Source organism: Tamandua tetradactyla, chromosome 1, assembly GCF_023851605.1.
Source record: "Tamandua tetradactyla isolate mTamTet1 chromosome 1, mTamTet1.pri, whole genome shotgun sequence".
NCBI classification, from domain to species: Eukaryota; Metazoa; Chordata; class Mammalia; order Pilosa; family Myrmecophagidae; genus Tamandua; species Tamandua tetradactyla.
Window position 1 is genome coordinate 122,972,339 of NC_135327.1, and position 14,828 is coordinate 122,987,166.

Genomic DNA, 14,828 nt, shown 5'->3' on the forward strand with positions numbered 1-14,828 from the left:
TTTTATTGCTTCTTGTAGGGCCAGTCTCTTGTTGACATATTCTTTCAGGACTTCTTTGTCTATGAAAACTTTAATCTCTCCCTCAATTTTGAAGGACAATTTGGGTGGGTACAGAATTCTTGGTTGGAAGTCTTTCTGTTTCAAGATCTTGAATATATCATACCAGTGCCTTCTCACCTTCAAGGTGCTAGTTGAGTAGTCTGAACTCAGTCTTATTTGTATGTAGTAGATTGTTTTTCTCTTGCCACTTTCAGGATTTTCTGCTTCTCTTCAACACTTGACAGATTGATTAGCATGCGCCTTGGGGAAGGCCTATTTGGATTTATTCTGTTTGGAGTCTGTTGGGCTTCTTTGACTTGTATATTTGTGTCCTTTATGAGGGTTGGGATGTTTACGCTTATTATATTCTCAATTACTCTTCCTAGCCCTTTACTCCTCTCTTCTCCTTCTGGGACATTTAGTTTTGTCTATCATTTTCCTGAGTTCCAATTCAATTTTTTCCTTTTTTTTTTTTTTTTTTTTTGCCATTTACTGTTCTGAGTCTTTGAAGTCAATTATCCTGTCCTCCATACCACTTATTCTTTCTTCTCTCTCGTCCAGTCTGGTGTTGTGTGCCTTTAGTATGTTTTTTACTTGGTCAACAGAATCTTTAATCTCTGTGCTATCTGCTATTTTTCTATTTATTCTTTCAAATTCCTCTTTATGCTCTTCTACTGTCTTCTTGATCTCCTTTATGTCATTTGCTATCCCACTTATTTCATTAAGTAGAACTGTATGAACATCTTTGATTAGTTGTTCCAACATCTGTGTATCCTCTGGTGTTTTAATCCAGTCATTAGGCAGGGTTCTATCTGTCTGCATTGTGATATGCCTTGTGATCTTTTGATATCTTCCTGGCATGTAAATATCTTAACTGATTTACTTTGGGAGTTGATTTCTTTTACTAATCTAAGTTCTTGTGTTTGTGGGATGGTTGTACAGCAGGAAGCAGGGCACAGGATGCAGCACTAAGTACGGTGATTTGTTTCAGGGCAGGAATAGGTGCAGGTTGGGGATGTTACGCTGATGCTTATGAGTGTGGGTGACCAGCAGCCAGGGAGGATGTAGCTGTGCAGGTACACCTGTCTCAGGGGCATAACTCTAGTGTACACTGGCCTAAGGCATGGGGACCTTTGTGTGCATGCATAGAGCTCTGATAGTAGATGAGCCATTTCATTTTGAAACAAAGAATTTCTCTTTCTTTTAAGTCCAATCACTCTACTTAGTTCTCAGATAATAACAGTAATAACAGTTTTGTAATTGTAATAAGGTAAATGAGACCTCTATTGCTAATTTTTTAAGAAGTAAACTGTTGAAAAGCAAAGAAAACACTTACAGTTGCCAAACTGTATAAATATTATAAATACTACCAAGTAAAAAGTGTCACTAACAAAACTTGGAAGGTGGAGGAAGGAAAAGAAGTAAAAGGCAGTATAACAAATTCTGACCTTTTATTAATATTTTATTACAGAGAGTAAGTAGACCATGAGTCAGTAGAAAAGTGTCTACAGTGAAAAATCAGGAAAATAGATATTTTAGTCTAACATTTAAATTATTACGAGCTCCACCAGGAAAAAAAATAACAAGCTTTAAAAAATAGTTTATTCTAGGGAGTGAGAAAGGAAATGATGAGTGTATAGAAGGAAAAACTTTCACCGCTCATTTAAGATCCCTTTGTTCAAATACTATGTTTTTTGTTATATGCAGATATTACTTTATTTTAAAATACCACAAGAGCAGAGGAGAGTAGAGGAAATAAGACAGAACATAAGAGGTGCAGATGGTGTCAAAGTAGCATGGTATCAAAAACTTGGTGAGCTAGGCCAAGGATGAAGGACCCAGGATAAAGGCACTGGTCCTAGCTAACAAGTCTGGTACCCAGCCACAACACTCAAAACTCAAACACTGTCCAAGGCAAGGTTCCTGCTGTTCACCTTGCCTGAGCCCGAGGAAGAGAAATCAGACACATTTTGTTATAAAGGAATTAAGGGCAAGAGGGTAAAAATATTCCCTAATACTGCTGTATTTGTACATAAAAGATGCATTCATTATTCCATGACTTAAAGAAGTTCGACAACTTATAATTTTCATTAAACTGTAAAGATCATATTGTGACCAAGGATAATGTCAAAATGGCATTATTGGGACATATGAAAACACTGGAATACAGAATATAATCTTTATATCAATGTTAAATTTCTTGAACTTGATAACTGTACTTAAAGTGGATAAATAAGTGAATATACTTGTTCTTAGGAAATGTATATTGCTATATTAAGTGTTCAAGGAATATGATGTATACAACCTACACTCAAGTATACATAAAATAGACTGATAAACAGGCAGATAGATAGATGGATAGACAGACGGCTTGATATCACTGATGGCTGGATAGACATAATAATATGGTAATGTGGCAAAATGCTAAAACTGATGGATCTATGTATCTGAAGGATAAGAGTATATTGAAATTCTCTGTAGGAGATTTATATTACTTTTATAACTATCCTGTAAGTTCGAAAGTATTTCAAAATAAAAATTTAAAATTTTAAAAATATTGAAGCAGTTTTGACTTTTAAAAAATAACTTTTCTCAAAACTAATATAACTTTAAATTAAAAAGCTTCATTCACAGCTACACATTAGCATAAACGCACTCCAATTCTTATTCCCAGTAACCGCCAACTATAAAACTCTGTCAGTCAATTCAAGAAATGTCAAATAATGTAAAAAAAAAAATGTTGACTGTCGATCAGAAAAGTGTACAAAACAAATGTTCCTTATTGGTTATAAAAAGTGAAACATAGCACATATCAGAAAGATACAAGACTCTAAAGGGGTATCAGGTTTCTTTCCATTTTTCAACAAAATGAGTGCCTCACTGTATTACTTTGCACTTACATATTAAATTATATGGTCATATAATTTGAGACTTACCAGGAATACAATCAATGGCTTTTTATGCAGAGGACAGTGTATCAATTCTGTTTTTCCTGCTTCCAGAATCATAAAACTCAGCCCTCAGGTGTTCCATATAATCTATTTCAAGTGCCTCTCTTCAGACCACAGCGTTTCTACTCTCTACCAAAAACCCTGTTTCCAACAAGGGAGTGATATAACTTAGAAAGAAAAGAAGAACACAAGATCCACCAACGGAAGATCAAGAGGTGGACGAGCAGGTACAGTGTACTTATGAATGTGACCACAGTATAAAAAAATCACACCAGAAACCAGAAATAGCTCTGAATCATAGGATGGTTCTTTATTATAAAATACTAAACTTCACTAAGCTACTGTTCTCAAAGGACATTTCTAAGGGGATTATATTTCATGATTCCCTACTTGTTAACAGGAAAGAAAAAGAACTTAAATGTTAAGGAAAATGTGAGAATTTAAATTCAGTTGGAAATTAATTATTATTCTTATGATTACCAGAGTGTCAAGTGATTTTTCACTCTGATTCACTTATGTCCGAGCAAAGATTAAATCTTGCCTTTAGCTAAATTCCACAACTCCAGGTTAATTAAGTGAAAACTTTTTTTGGTATGCTATATGGCAGGGGTCACATTTCATTCTTTTTCCATGTGAGTATCCCCTTATTGCCACACCATTTGCTGAACTTTTGTTTATTTGGTTTTTCATTTGTTTGCTTGCTTGTTTGTTTGTTTGTTTGGGAAGTGCATAACCCAGGTCTCCCGCATGGCAGACGAGAATTCTACCACTGAACTACCCTTGCACCCTCAACTGTGAATGTTTTAAATGTTGATGAATTCTGCCTGAACAGGCAGGACCAGCTAGAGAACTCAAGAATAGGTACAGCATTGTGTAGGAAAACCAGAGGGAAGAAGAGCAAAGGAAAGAAAAATGCATAGAATAAAAAAGGTTCATCCAATAAATAAAGACAAAAAAGAAGAAAAAAATCAGGGGAGGCCATGGGGGCTCAGCAGGCGGAGTTCTCGCCTGCCATGCCAGAGATCCACGTTCGATTCCCAGTGTCTGCCCATGCAAAAAAAAATCAGAATAAAATTTCTTTCATCTTGGTTTCCCAAATAAAGCAAATATCACACAATAGGTTGGTTTAATAGGAATTTATTGGCTTATAGTTTCAGAAGCTAGAAATCTTGCTTCCTCCCAGAGTCTGTACTTTCTGGCTAGCCAGCAATCTTTGTGTTTCCTTAGCTTTTCCTTCACATCACAATGTATGTGGCAGCACCTTATTCTGTCTTTCCAGGTTCCACTGACTTCTAGCTTCTGGATGTACCCTGTGGCCTTCTCTAAGGCCACAATAACAGGATTAAGACCCACTCTGATTCAATTTGGGCACATCTTAAGAAACCCCGGCAAAAGGTCCTATTTTCAGTTGGTTCACATCTACAGGAATGGACTAAGATTAAGAACATGTTTTTCTGGGGTGCATAATTCAATCCTCAAAGGTCCACACTATGGGCTCCAAAAACACATGTTCTTTCCATATTCCATCACAACATCCCAAAAGCCTTAAGTTCATTTCAGTAGCCATTAACAGTAAAAATTTCCATCAAAACCAGTTCTGTGCATGGTCCATTCAGGGGCAATATTCCTGTCTGATGGACCTGTGAAACCTAGAAAACAATTTTTCTGCTCCCCAAAGCAATGGTAGTACAGGCATAAGATAAGCACTGTCATTACAGAAGGAAAAACTAGAAGGAAAACAAAAGTCACAGATCCCAAACAAGTCTAAAACCCAGCAGGGGAAACTGTATTAGAGTTCATGGTCTGAGAGTCCTCTGTGGATTGATGGTTTACCCTTCCAGCCTGATGGAGCAGCAGCCCCACCCTTTCCAAGTGCTTGCATAGCAGCCATGCTTTCCCCCAATATTGAGATAAAGTCTCACCCTCTCCAAGCATAGGAATGGCAGCCAGGCTCCCAATAATAGGATCTAAGGCCCATCCCTTCTAAGAAGACCCACCCTTTCCACACACATAGATGGGCCCACTCTCATGGCCAAAGCAGATCTTTTTCATCCAGATCTTTGCTTCTATGGTTCTGTCCTTGAAGACATTTTTTCCTTCAGTTGTGCCCTCTTTGCCCCTTTCAGTCCAGGCTGGCAGTGGTTCTGCTCATATAAAGCTTACAAAAATCTTATATAAATAGCTTTGTGTGCAGTTCAAGTGGGTCCAAACCAGCACAAAACAGAACTTTCCATAGATCCTTCCTGAATAAATACATATCCAATCCTGACTTCCACTGAAATGGCTGAGCTGATCCACGTTCAGGCACAACCACTTTAGCAAAGGGTTATTCAATTAAACCTTCACATGGAGCTCTGTTCTCTGGACACTCACTTACCAGAAGCTCAGGGAGGTTCCTGATAGAGCCATGTCTGGTTCTGGTCTCAGAGCACACTATCTGGGTAAGCCAAAAATCTTTCAGATTATTAACTGCTGATTTCCTTGTATTTAACAGTTCAATCCTCTGTTTATCTCTGTCCACTCTTCTTTCACTGTAAGCTGCAAGGAGAAATCAGGCTGAACCTTCTACTTAGCTTGGAAATCTCTTCAGCTACATATCCAAGTTCATTGCTTTCAATTTCTGCCTTCTGTACAACACCAGAACCCAATTTTTCCAAGTTCTCTTCAAATTCACAAAGATCATCTTTCCTCAAATCTCCAATAACACATTTATCATTTCCTTTTAAGGCCTCATTGGAAGTATCTTTAATATCCATATTTCTACCAATAGTCTCTTCAAAGCAATCTGGACTTTTTCTATCAAGTGCCTCAATTCTTCCAACCTCTACCTGTTACCCAATTCCAAAGCTATTTCCACATTTTTAAGTATTTGTCACACAAGCACCCTACTTTCCAGTACCAAAAACTATTTCAGTTTCCTGGATGCTAAAATAAATACCATACAATGGTTTGATTTAACAACAGGAATTTATTGGCTCATTGATTTCAGAGGCTAGAAGACTTGCTTCCTCCTGGCATCTGTATCTTCTGGCTAGCCAGCAACCTCTGGGGTTCCTTGGCTTTTCCATCTCATTGCAATACACCTGTGGTTCCTCTCTGAGGTCATTTCTATAAGGACTCAAGTAACAGGATTAAGACACATTCTGATTCAGTTTGGGCACACCTTAACTAAAAATAACCTCATCAAAAGGTCCTATTTTCCATGGGTTCACACCTACAGGAACGGATTAAGGTTAAAAACACGTTTTTTCTGGAGCACATAATTTAATCCCTATAACTATCCCTGTTCCCATATCCCATATGACACTAGCGACAAAAGAATTTTACCACGTGTATTATGCTCTCCCAACTAGTAATCAAAGGGTAAAATAATAAGTGAAGAGAAAGGGGTGTACAGTTAGGCAGAATGAATGGTGGCTAGCAATGGAAACAGTGCTGGTAGGTAAGGGAGAAGAATTTCCTCTGGGAGGGCTGTCGTCATCATAAAATAGTCCTAGTTGATAGCTCTGTTCTCTGAGCAACCATTACATTACCACTAAATCATCAAGTTAAATACACAACCCTAAAAGTTTTCTTGAGAAACCCAAAGGAAAGTCTCACTACACTGAATTCTTAAGAACAATTTGAACATGTTTGTCCATGTATTTCTACCTATTACAAAACTAAGACTTTAAAATCTAAATCTTTCCTTTAACAAAATTTCCTCATCTTACACTTAACATAAATCTACTCCACTAATCTTGTCTCCACCAACATCAACTATGACTTCTTTGTTGCAACAGATCCAAGATACTTTTCAGTCATTTTGCATGGCATTTCTGCCACAGAGCTTTCATTCATACCTGGTTCCTATCCACAACCCCTAATATCTTGGCCTAGCCAACTCCTCCCCCTCTCCCTCAAATCCACCTCAGAAAGCCTTCCTTGACCTTCTAATGAGACTGATTCCAACTCTACAACTCAACTGCCTCTTCTCTAAGGCCTATCCCACATGTGCCTACTTCAATGCAAGTCATTCTTGATAGGCTATATACTCTAAAAACCTGGGATAATACTGATTACCATGAGCACTGTTCACTATTTTACTGACAACTCCTAACTCAGCATGTGGAACATAGTAAGGACTTAGTAAATGTATAACAGGTTGAATTATTTTCACCCATTGTAAATAATTGTTACTATTATAACATTTATCCCACAAAATTAACTAAATGGGTGCTATGTTTCTTCAGGACTCAGAGGCCTTATTAGAAATGTTCAAATACATTCAACAAAGCTATTTACTCAATCTAAAAAAAAAAAATGTAAATGACTTTATCAAGTTTTTAATAGTGAGTGTGTTAATCTCTCTGGAAATGGATAAAACCAAAATATTTTTGTTATCTACTCAACTATATTTCCTAATTAAAAAAAAAAGCATGTTACTTCAATCTGTATGGTTCTATAAGAAAAGCATAATATAAACATTTAAAAACTATCTCTGGGGGAAAATTATCTAGCCCTTAGCCCTATACCCAACAGACACATAAGGTATAAGAGTATGTTAAAAGAAAAACTAAATTCTAACTTATATTAATGTTTTGCTCAATTATAATCGTTTTATTTTTCAGGTACTATCAATCAACATCAACATCAGTTGAGTCCATGCCCACTGCCTGAATTTCCATACAGGAGAATTTAAAAGGCTGCATTCTAGAATAGGTATAGGGTTTAATTTGAAACTGGGTTGCATGGTGTGCCATTCTGAAGCTATTATATACCCCAGAAAAATCATGTCCTTTATCCTGAGCCAATCTTGTAGGGGCAGCCATGTTTCTTTTAATCCTTATTCAATACCGTAGGGTGGAAATGTTTATTGGATTCCAGGGAGATGTGATACACCCAATTTTGGGTGAGAACTTTTGATTAGATGGAGATGTGACTACACTCATTCCAGGTGGGTCTTAATTAGTTTACAGGAGTCCTTTAAAAATGGAAACATGTTGGAGAAACCTCAGGTGCAGACACTTGGAGAACAGTTGCTTCAGAGTTAACAGAGATACAGAGATGCTTAGAGTGCCAACAGAGAGAGTAAACACCTAGACAGGAACGTTTGGAGATGCAGACATCGTCATATGCCATCCCACGAGATGCTAAACATGCCAGAACCCAGAGTTGTGTCTCCAGAGGAGCTAAGTGAAGGCCCACAGATGCTTAAAGAGGAAATCACTAGCATCAGAAGCTGGAAGCAACAGAAACAGGAACAAGGACTAGCGGACACCAGCCATATGCCTTCCCATATCAGCCTTTCTCAAACCAAGGTATCTTTCTCCAAATGCCTTACTTTGGACATGTTTATGGCCTTAGAGCTGTAAACTTGTAACTTAATAAATTCGCTTTTTAAAAGCCATTCCATTTCTAGTATATTGCATTCTGGCAGTAATTAACAAACTAATACGCATGCTTGCCATGTGTATTAGTTTAGATTTAGATCTAAACTATTTAGATTTTTTTTTAATTTAGATAGTTTATTTGTGATAGTTTTAAAAGAATGATGGTGATTATACCCAGGATTAAAGGTACTTATCAGCAATAATGCAAACCTTCATTTTAAGCAAACCAATAGTCTACTAATAAAGTCAGAACAGCAAAGAATGCTACACTTAATTTTACATTGCACATTTTATAAATAACTAAACAAAACATGTAACACATTAAGTACATAATCACTTAAATGCTACAAAGAGGATTATTAAACAAAGTGAAACCATGCTTAAATTTTCCAAAAGAATTATTTTCAGGAGGATCCAAACACTTGAACCGGCTGGATCTTAAAAACAAGCTGCAATAACTCTCTTAATATTTATAAAATGGGCTAAGTTAAGGGGGGAAAATTCCCAATAGATGCAAATAGAGCAGTGAACAGATGAATTTATTCTTCTCTACCACTCTATAAAAATTACATCCTACAAACCAGAAAGAATATGAAAAAAAGAGTTTCAATAAGGTGACAAGAAAGGACAGGAATAAAAAGTATGTGATCTTTCAAACTTTAATAACTATTATAATGTTATTGCCCTGGCCATTTATGAACAAGAATGCGAAGCTAGAACCCAGCAATTCATATTAACTTTCAGTGTTAATCAATATTGTTATATAACTCCCCATGGAAAACAGAAAATAGAGTCAGTTTTGAAAGCTTCATGTTACCTTACCTTATACAGCTGTAATGTTTAAAAGTGCTGGCAGCTTTCTGACATTCCAGGCATAACTGAATAGCTCCTGGATAGTCTTCCTCCTAAAATAACAACAACGTAAGTCAATAGGCTGGAAACATTTTTCTTGAAACATCTGAACAAAACAAATCTGTTTATTCTCTGTTCAAAAGTTCAAAAATCAATTTTTTTAATTCCTCTTAAATAAAGATTAAAATACCAATGATAGAAAATACTAGACTATAAAGAGGCAACCAACTCTAAGCCTAAAATATTTGTACAGAAAAATCTGTTTAAATATTCTGTTGCCTTAAATACACAGTAACAGCCACCCTGAGACCATGTACTGTGGCACAAAGCCTATATAGAGTCCAAATCTGCTTTGCATGGAATAATGCCTTATATAAAATCTTCCAAGAGTGTTCATTCTACATGTAATCAACATTTTATAGTTCCACTGCCAACAAATCAGTAAATATTTGTAAAGAAATAAATTTGGAAAAAAGTGAGCTATTCATTAACAACTTTTGAGTATTTTTATCACCTAAAGAGTAATTTAATGCCAAGTGAATTTTTCACATGGATTCTCAAATCCTAATTCAGTGAATATCTGTAAACAAAAGTAGAACAGTGATTATACAGAAAGCCTAGAAAAAAATTTCCCTCTTCTCATATCTAAATTCAAGAAATGCAATTCAAACCAATGGGTATGTCAAGATGATGATAAAGTGCGTGCAGGTAGGAATTCAGGTATTATGGGGAATCACACATATTAAAATATGCTTTGGTAAATATTATAACAGAAGCAGATAGAGAATGCTAAGAAAGCATCAAAGAGAAAACAGATGGCCCACTCAGAAAACCAGTTAATATATGAGATACTAAATATAACTAAAACATGATAAATTCCTTAAATCACTACTATATGGTAGATGCAAAAGATAATTTTATTGCTATTTGAATGCAATGCAAACAAAAGATATGACTTTAACACATGTTAAAGCAGTATATACCTACACTGCTACAAAGTAAACTTTTCAAATAAATTTTTCTAAATGAAGTATGTCAACAAAAAAATACTTCACATGTTTAAAAATGTTCTTTAAACCATAGACAAGTTTAGAAAAAGGTACATCTGAATTTGCCCAATATTATTTTTGTATAAATCATTATCAGGATCACCCACTTTCCAAGCCTTGTTAACTCACCTCCAGCATTTCACTTAAGCGCACATCTGTTCTTTGCTGAAAAAAACAAGAATTAAAGTTAAAATCTGTTTCAACCACAAAATTAAGTTTTAATAAGTTAAATAAGTCACCTGTACATACCAAGGTTTTTATAGTTCTCAGAGATTTCAGAAGTCCAATCAGCAATTGGCGTTTCCTTTGATTTGCAAGAAGGCCTAAACTAGCTTGTGTAAAACCTTCCTTTGCAATATTCAAGTGTCTGCAAAAATGAGCAACAAGCAGTTAAAACCTTATAGCATAAGAATACTATTCACTAGTATTGTTCTGAACAATTAGACTACTAATAAGAAAGGAGCCAGTATTACTATTAAAACCAGGAACTGTGACTACTATTAGACAAGTTTACTCAATGGATCAATCTAAACCAGCATTACTCAAAGCATGGTGGGTGGACTGGTGTCAATTACAACCTGTCCACCACAAGGAAAGTACAGAAATTGAGTGCGATCAATTAAAAACAGAGAATAATTTAATGACTGATTAATATAATAACAAACAAATTGGGACTGCGTATATCTCTGGTTTATTTCCTTTTCTTAGTACTGTTTTTATCATATTTTACAAATAGTCTATGACAGATGGGAATTTTTTTAATGATCTTTCATATAGTTTGAGAAACAATAATTTAAATAATACAAAAATAATTAATTTTTAACCCATAACTATATTCATAGACATTTCCCACATACCCTCTTAGTGTAGTTTTTAGATCATATATATGTTTACTTAATGAACAGATAGCCTAGAAGCCATAGATATGGTAAAAAATCAATAACCCATAATAGATTCCAGTTATTCTTGAAATATTTTCCAGTTTAAAAAATAAAATATCATCAAGTGCAATACCTCCTCCCATTTGTGCAGATAACAGCAGCTAATTGAAGACCTGTCTGTAATGAGGTAACTCTTTCAAGTTCCTACAGAAAGATTAAGTATATTTTATTGTTTGGGTCATTTTATTTTTCTTTCTTATTTATATGACACTGGAACAAAAACTCTAGTGGCTTTAAAAGAAAACCTGCTTAGAAAACAAAATAAAAACAAAAATATATGAACTTGAAAATTATTGGTATAATTTTCCCCAAATTATTTAAAATAACTACTTTCAACGGATTTTCAGAATGACATGTAACAAAATATTCAACTGGCAAGGCCTACAAAGAATCTAGACCCAGTCTGTTTCAAGGAGGAATAAATAAAATATAATGTGGTATCTATTTACATGTTTACATCCAACAGAACTTCACAGAATCATTAAGGGGTTGAAAAATATAATTTGCTTGCTCAGACATTTTGACAATAAATGAATGTCTCCATCTGAAAACTGGTAGATATGTCAATGGTCTTTGTGTCTCTAATTTTTCTGATGAAAAGACAGAATTCAGCAAGACAATTTCAATTTATTTTTTATTTTTTTATTTTTAGCAAGGGCAGGCTCCGGGAATCGAACCCAGGTCTCTGGCATGGCAGACGAGAATTCTGCCACTAAGCCACCACTGTCCTGCCTTCAATTTTATCATATTTTAAAGTCAGATTGTTATACCACCATCAGTGGTCAGTATTGCTGATCTAGGTGTCATAAAGTATGTGGAAGGAATTTTCACTGATCCCTTAAGTTTGAAAATCCAAAGAGATTACTCAAAAATCAAACATAAAACCTCCTTGATTTCTTCGGTTTGGTAAATTTTTCCAAATGAAAGAGAAAAACATACACATGCCATTTATACATACAGCAAATATACTGCTATATAGGACTACAGACAAAAGAATAATCGTAATATTTCCACAGCTCCAAATAAATTCATACATTTTTTTAAATTTTCTATTAAAAAATAAATATCATCCTACCTTTACATAAGCAGGCTGTTTTTCCAGGATTAAATCTGCTACTTTTTTCGAGACCTATAAGAATATGCAATAAAACAAAGGAAGTAAAAGAAAAAGCTTCATGCTTACTACTACACTTTTAAAATTTTGAAGAATATTCCATAGGTCTTCCCAATAATTTCTACAGCAGTCGTAGGTACTCTATAACCACACATATTTCCCTGAAAATTTAATAAAGCACTAACAAAGCACCTGATCCTAATACACATTCAATAAATGGTTATTCTTATTATTAATAACATGAGTATCACTGTCTGATTTAACTAACATACAACAAGTGTAACCAATCTTAAAGGGTAAAGGATTTGTTTTAGGAAGATGAATTTGTTAAGCCAAATAAATTCCAAGTCAACTGAATTTATGGAGACAATTTCTGAGAAAGAATTGCCTTATATCCCTTACAGTCTTTCTACCACACAAGAGGACAAACCACTCATTTGGCCTTCAGCTTCTGAAAAGCTGAAAGCACATGTTTTTGGAATGTCATGGAGATGTCTAAGGTTTTTTTGGGTAATCCCATAAAAACTATTATATAGAGATTAGAATTACGATTTTGAACATGAGACTCTTATTTCCATCCCCTGCCATACTGCCCCACAGAGCTACCATGCCTGGCATTAAGCATGGCACACAGATGCTATGTAGTGAATGTTTGTTCAAGAAGCACAATTGGCTTCCCTAACCCAAGAAACTGAGAACAAAACATTACAGAAACATTATTATATTAATCCTTTCACATAGTATTAACCTGCTATGAACAACTTTGAAATTATAAGAATTAATTTCCAGATACACTCGTTTTTTATTACAAAGAGAGATTCCATTAAAGCTCAGAAAATCAAACTTTAAATAGCTCACAGACCTTAATTAATGATGACGTGTCAACATGAGTCCTAAATATCATTTTAAGAACTCCAAAGTTTCCACAGGAATGTCTAGGAGTAGCTTAAAATAATATCAACCTCTTACAAGAAAAAGTGAAACAGGAGCAGTAAGAAAGTGAAATCTTTCAATATATTATGCTGTGTATGAATTTGTATAGATATGTGCAGACAGAAGCTCAGCTAATTTTACTGAATTGAGTTTTATTTTTTAAAAACAGACCATGTAGTTATTGTTAGCCTGTACTGTGAAAGGCACTGTACTAAGTGCTTTTCCTACCTTATTTCAATTAGTACTTAAGGCAATACATTGAGATGGGTAACATTCATCCTCATCCTCCAAATGAGCAATCTTAAGGGTAGCAACTCACCCACTGTCTCAGTTAGTTAAACTGGATTCAAACCCAGACTTATCAAATTCCAGACGTTACTATGCTATATGGCCCTGGATTGAGGCTTATTCCCAAAAGTATATCACATAAAGTACAAAGAACTGAAACAAATATATTTAAAGATAGTGAACTACTACTACCCCCACATCTAATCCTCTGAAGGTACAAAAGATTTTTATTACCCAACCCTTTAGTGCTCAAGTCCCCTCCTCTGCCAAAACCTTTCCCAGACCACTGATGTTACCTCCAGGAAGATGTCATTACCCATCGAGACCACGAGTGTAATATAAAAAGAAAAGAGAAGTACATCTTCCTTTATTCATCAGATACATTTTAAATTTTTCATAAATCAAAATCATATCTTAAATTCAAATTGATTTATTACTACTGCTACTTTAAAAAATCAGCAAAACCATACACCATTAATTAATCTTCTACAGTGAAGTCTGGCTTTCATACAATTAGTTCTGCCTAAAATGAGGAAAATGTAAAATCCCAGATTTTTAGAGTAATAGAAATGTAGGCCTAACCCGTCATTTTACAGATAAAGCAAAAGAGATTTAGCAAGGTTAAATGTCACATAATTAATAATAGCTATAAGTTAGGCTTCTCGGATCTTAACTCAGTATTTTCTTCGGACCTATTTCAATGAGATGTGGGGACCTTTAATCTGAGATCTAAGATCACACCATCACAAAACTAAAGGAAGGGAAGTCACACATGCATGACAACAAGCCTTAAGTACTATTTGAAAAGGAGTTCAATGTTTTTTAATCACATTTAGGATTACAGAGAGAGAACTCCAAGTTCTAGAAGCAAATCTATCAGAGTAAGGACAGAAACTGCATAAGGATTAAAGTTTAATATAAATGTATTGTTTGAGTAAAAGTCATTTTAAAGAACAGGATTTGTTTATATGTTTATATATAAGTTAAAACCATAAAATCTGTAAACAATATATTTGTTAATGTTTCATTTACAATTTTGTCAAGAAAAAAGGTGCATTTTTACTTACTGCAGCTTGCTGTTGTTTCAATTTGTCTCTGTACTCCTCTAATTCTTGCAAATTGAGTACAGGAGGGAGCTTCTATAAAAAATAATCCACAAACGAAAAGCAAAAAATAAATTGTTTAATTAGGTATCATCTACCTGGACCCATGTGACTTAAAAACAGTGTCATATTCCATTCCCTTCCATTCTTCCTACCCTTCCAACCTCCCTCACCAGATCCCCCAAC

General features: G+C 34.9%; 1 protein-coding gene across 6 annotated transcripts in view; it reads right to left on the bottom strand.

Annotated features, from left to right (window-relative positions):
- VPS50 (VPS50 subunit of EARP/GARPII complex) overlaps positions 1-14,828 on the bottom strand; it is a 182,926-nt gene that overhangs the window by 142,936 nt on the left and 25,162 nt on the right. For all 6 annotated transcript variants that reach the window (XR_013160549.1, XM_077123771.1, XM_077123730.1 and 3 more), the window contains exons 4-9: positions 14,607-14,678; positions 12,280-12,333; positions 11,278-11,348; positions 10,513-10,630; positions 10,393-10,428; positions 9,185-9,267 (exon numbers count right to left, since the gene is read on the bottom strand). Coding sequence is in view for 5 of the 6 variants with exons in the window: in XM_077123771.1 (XP_076979886.1) it covers positions 9,185-9,267; positions 10,393-10,428; positions 10,513-10,630; positions 11,278-11,348; positions 12,280-12,333; positions 14,607-14,678 (434 nt within the window). In the remaining variant the exon portion in view is untranslated. The remainder of the gene's footprint in view (positions 1-9,184; positions 9,268-10,392; positions 10,429-10,512; positions 10,631-11,277; positions 11,349-12,279; positions 12,334-14,606; positions 14,679-14,828) is intronic.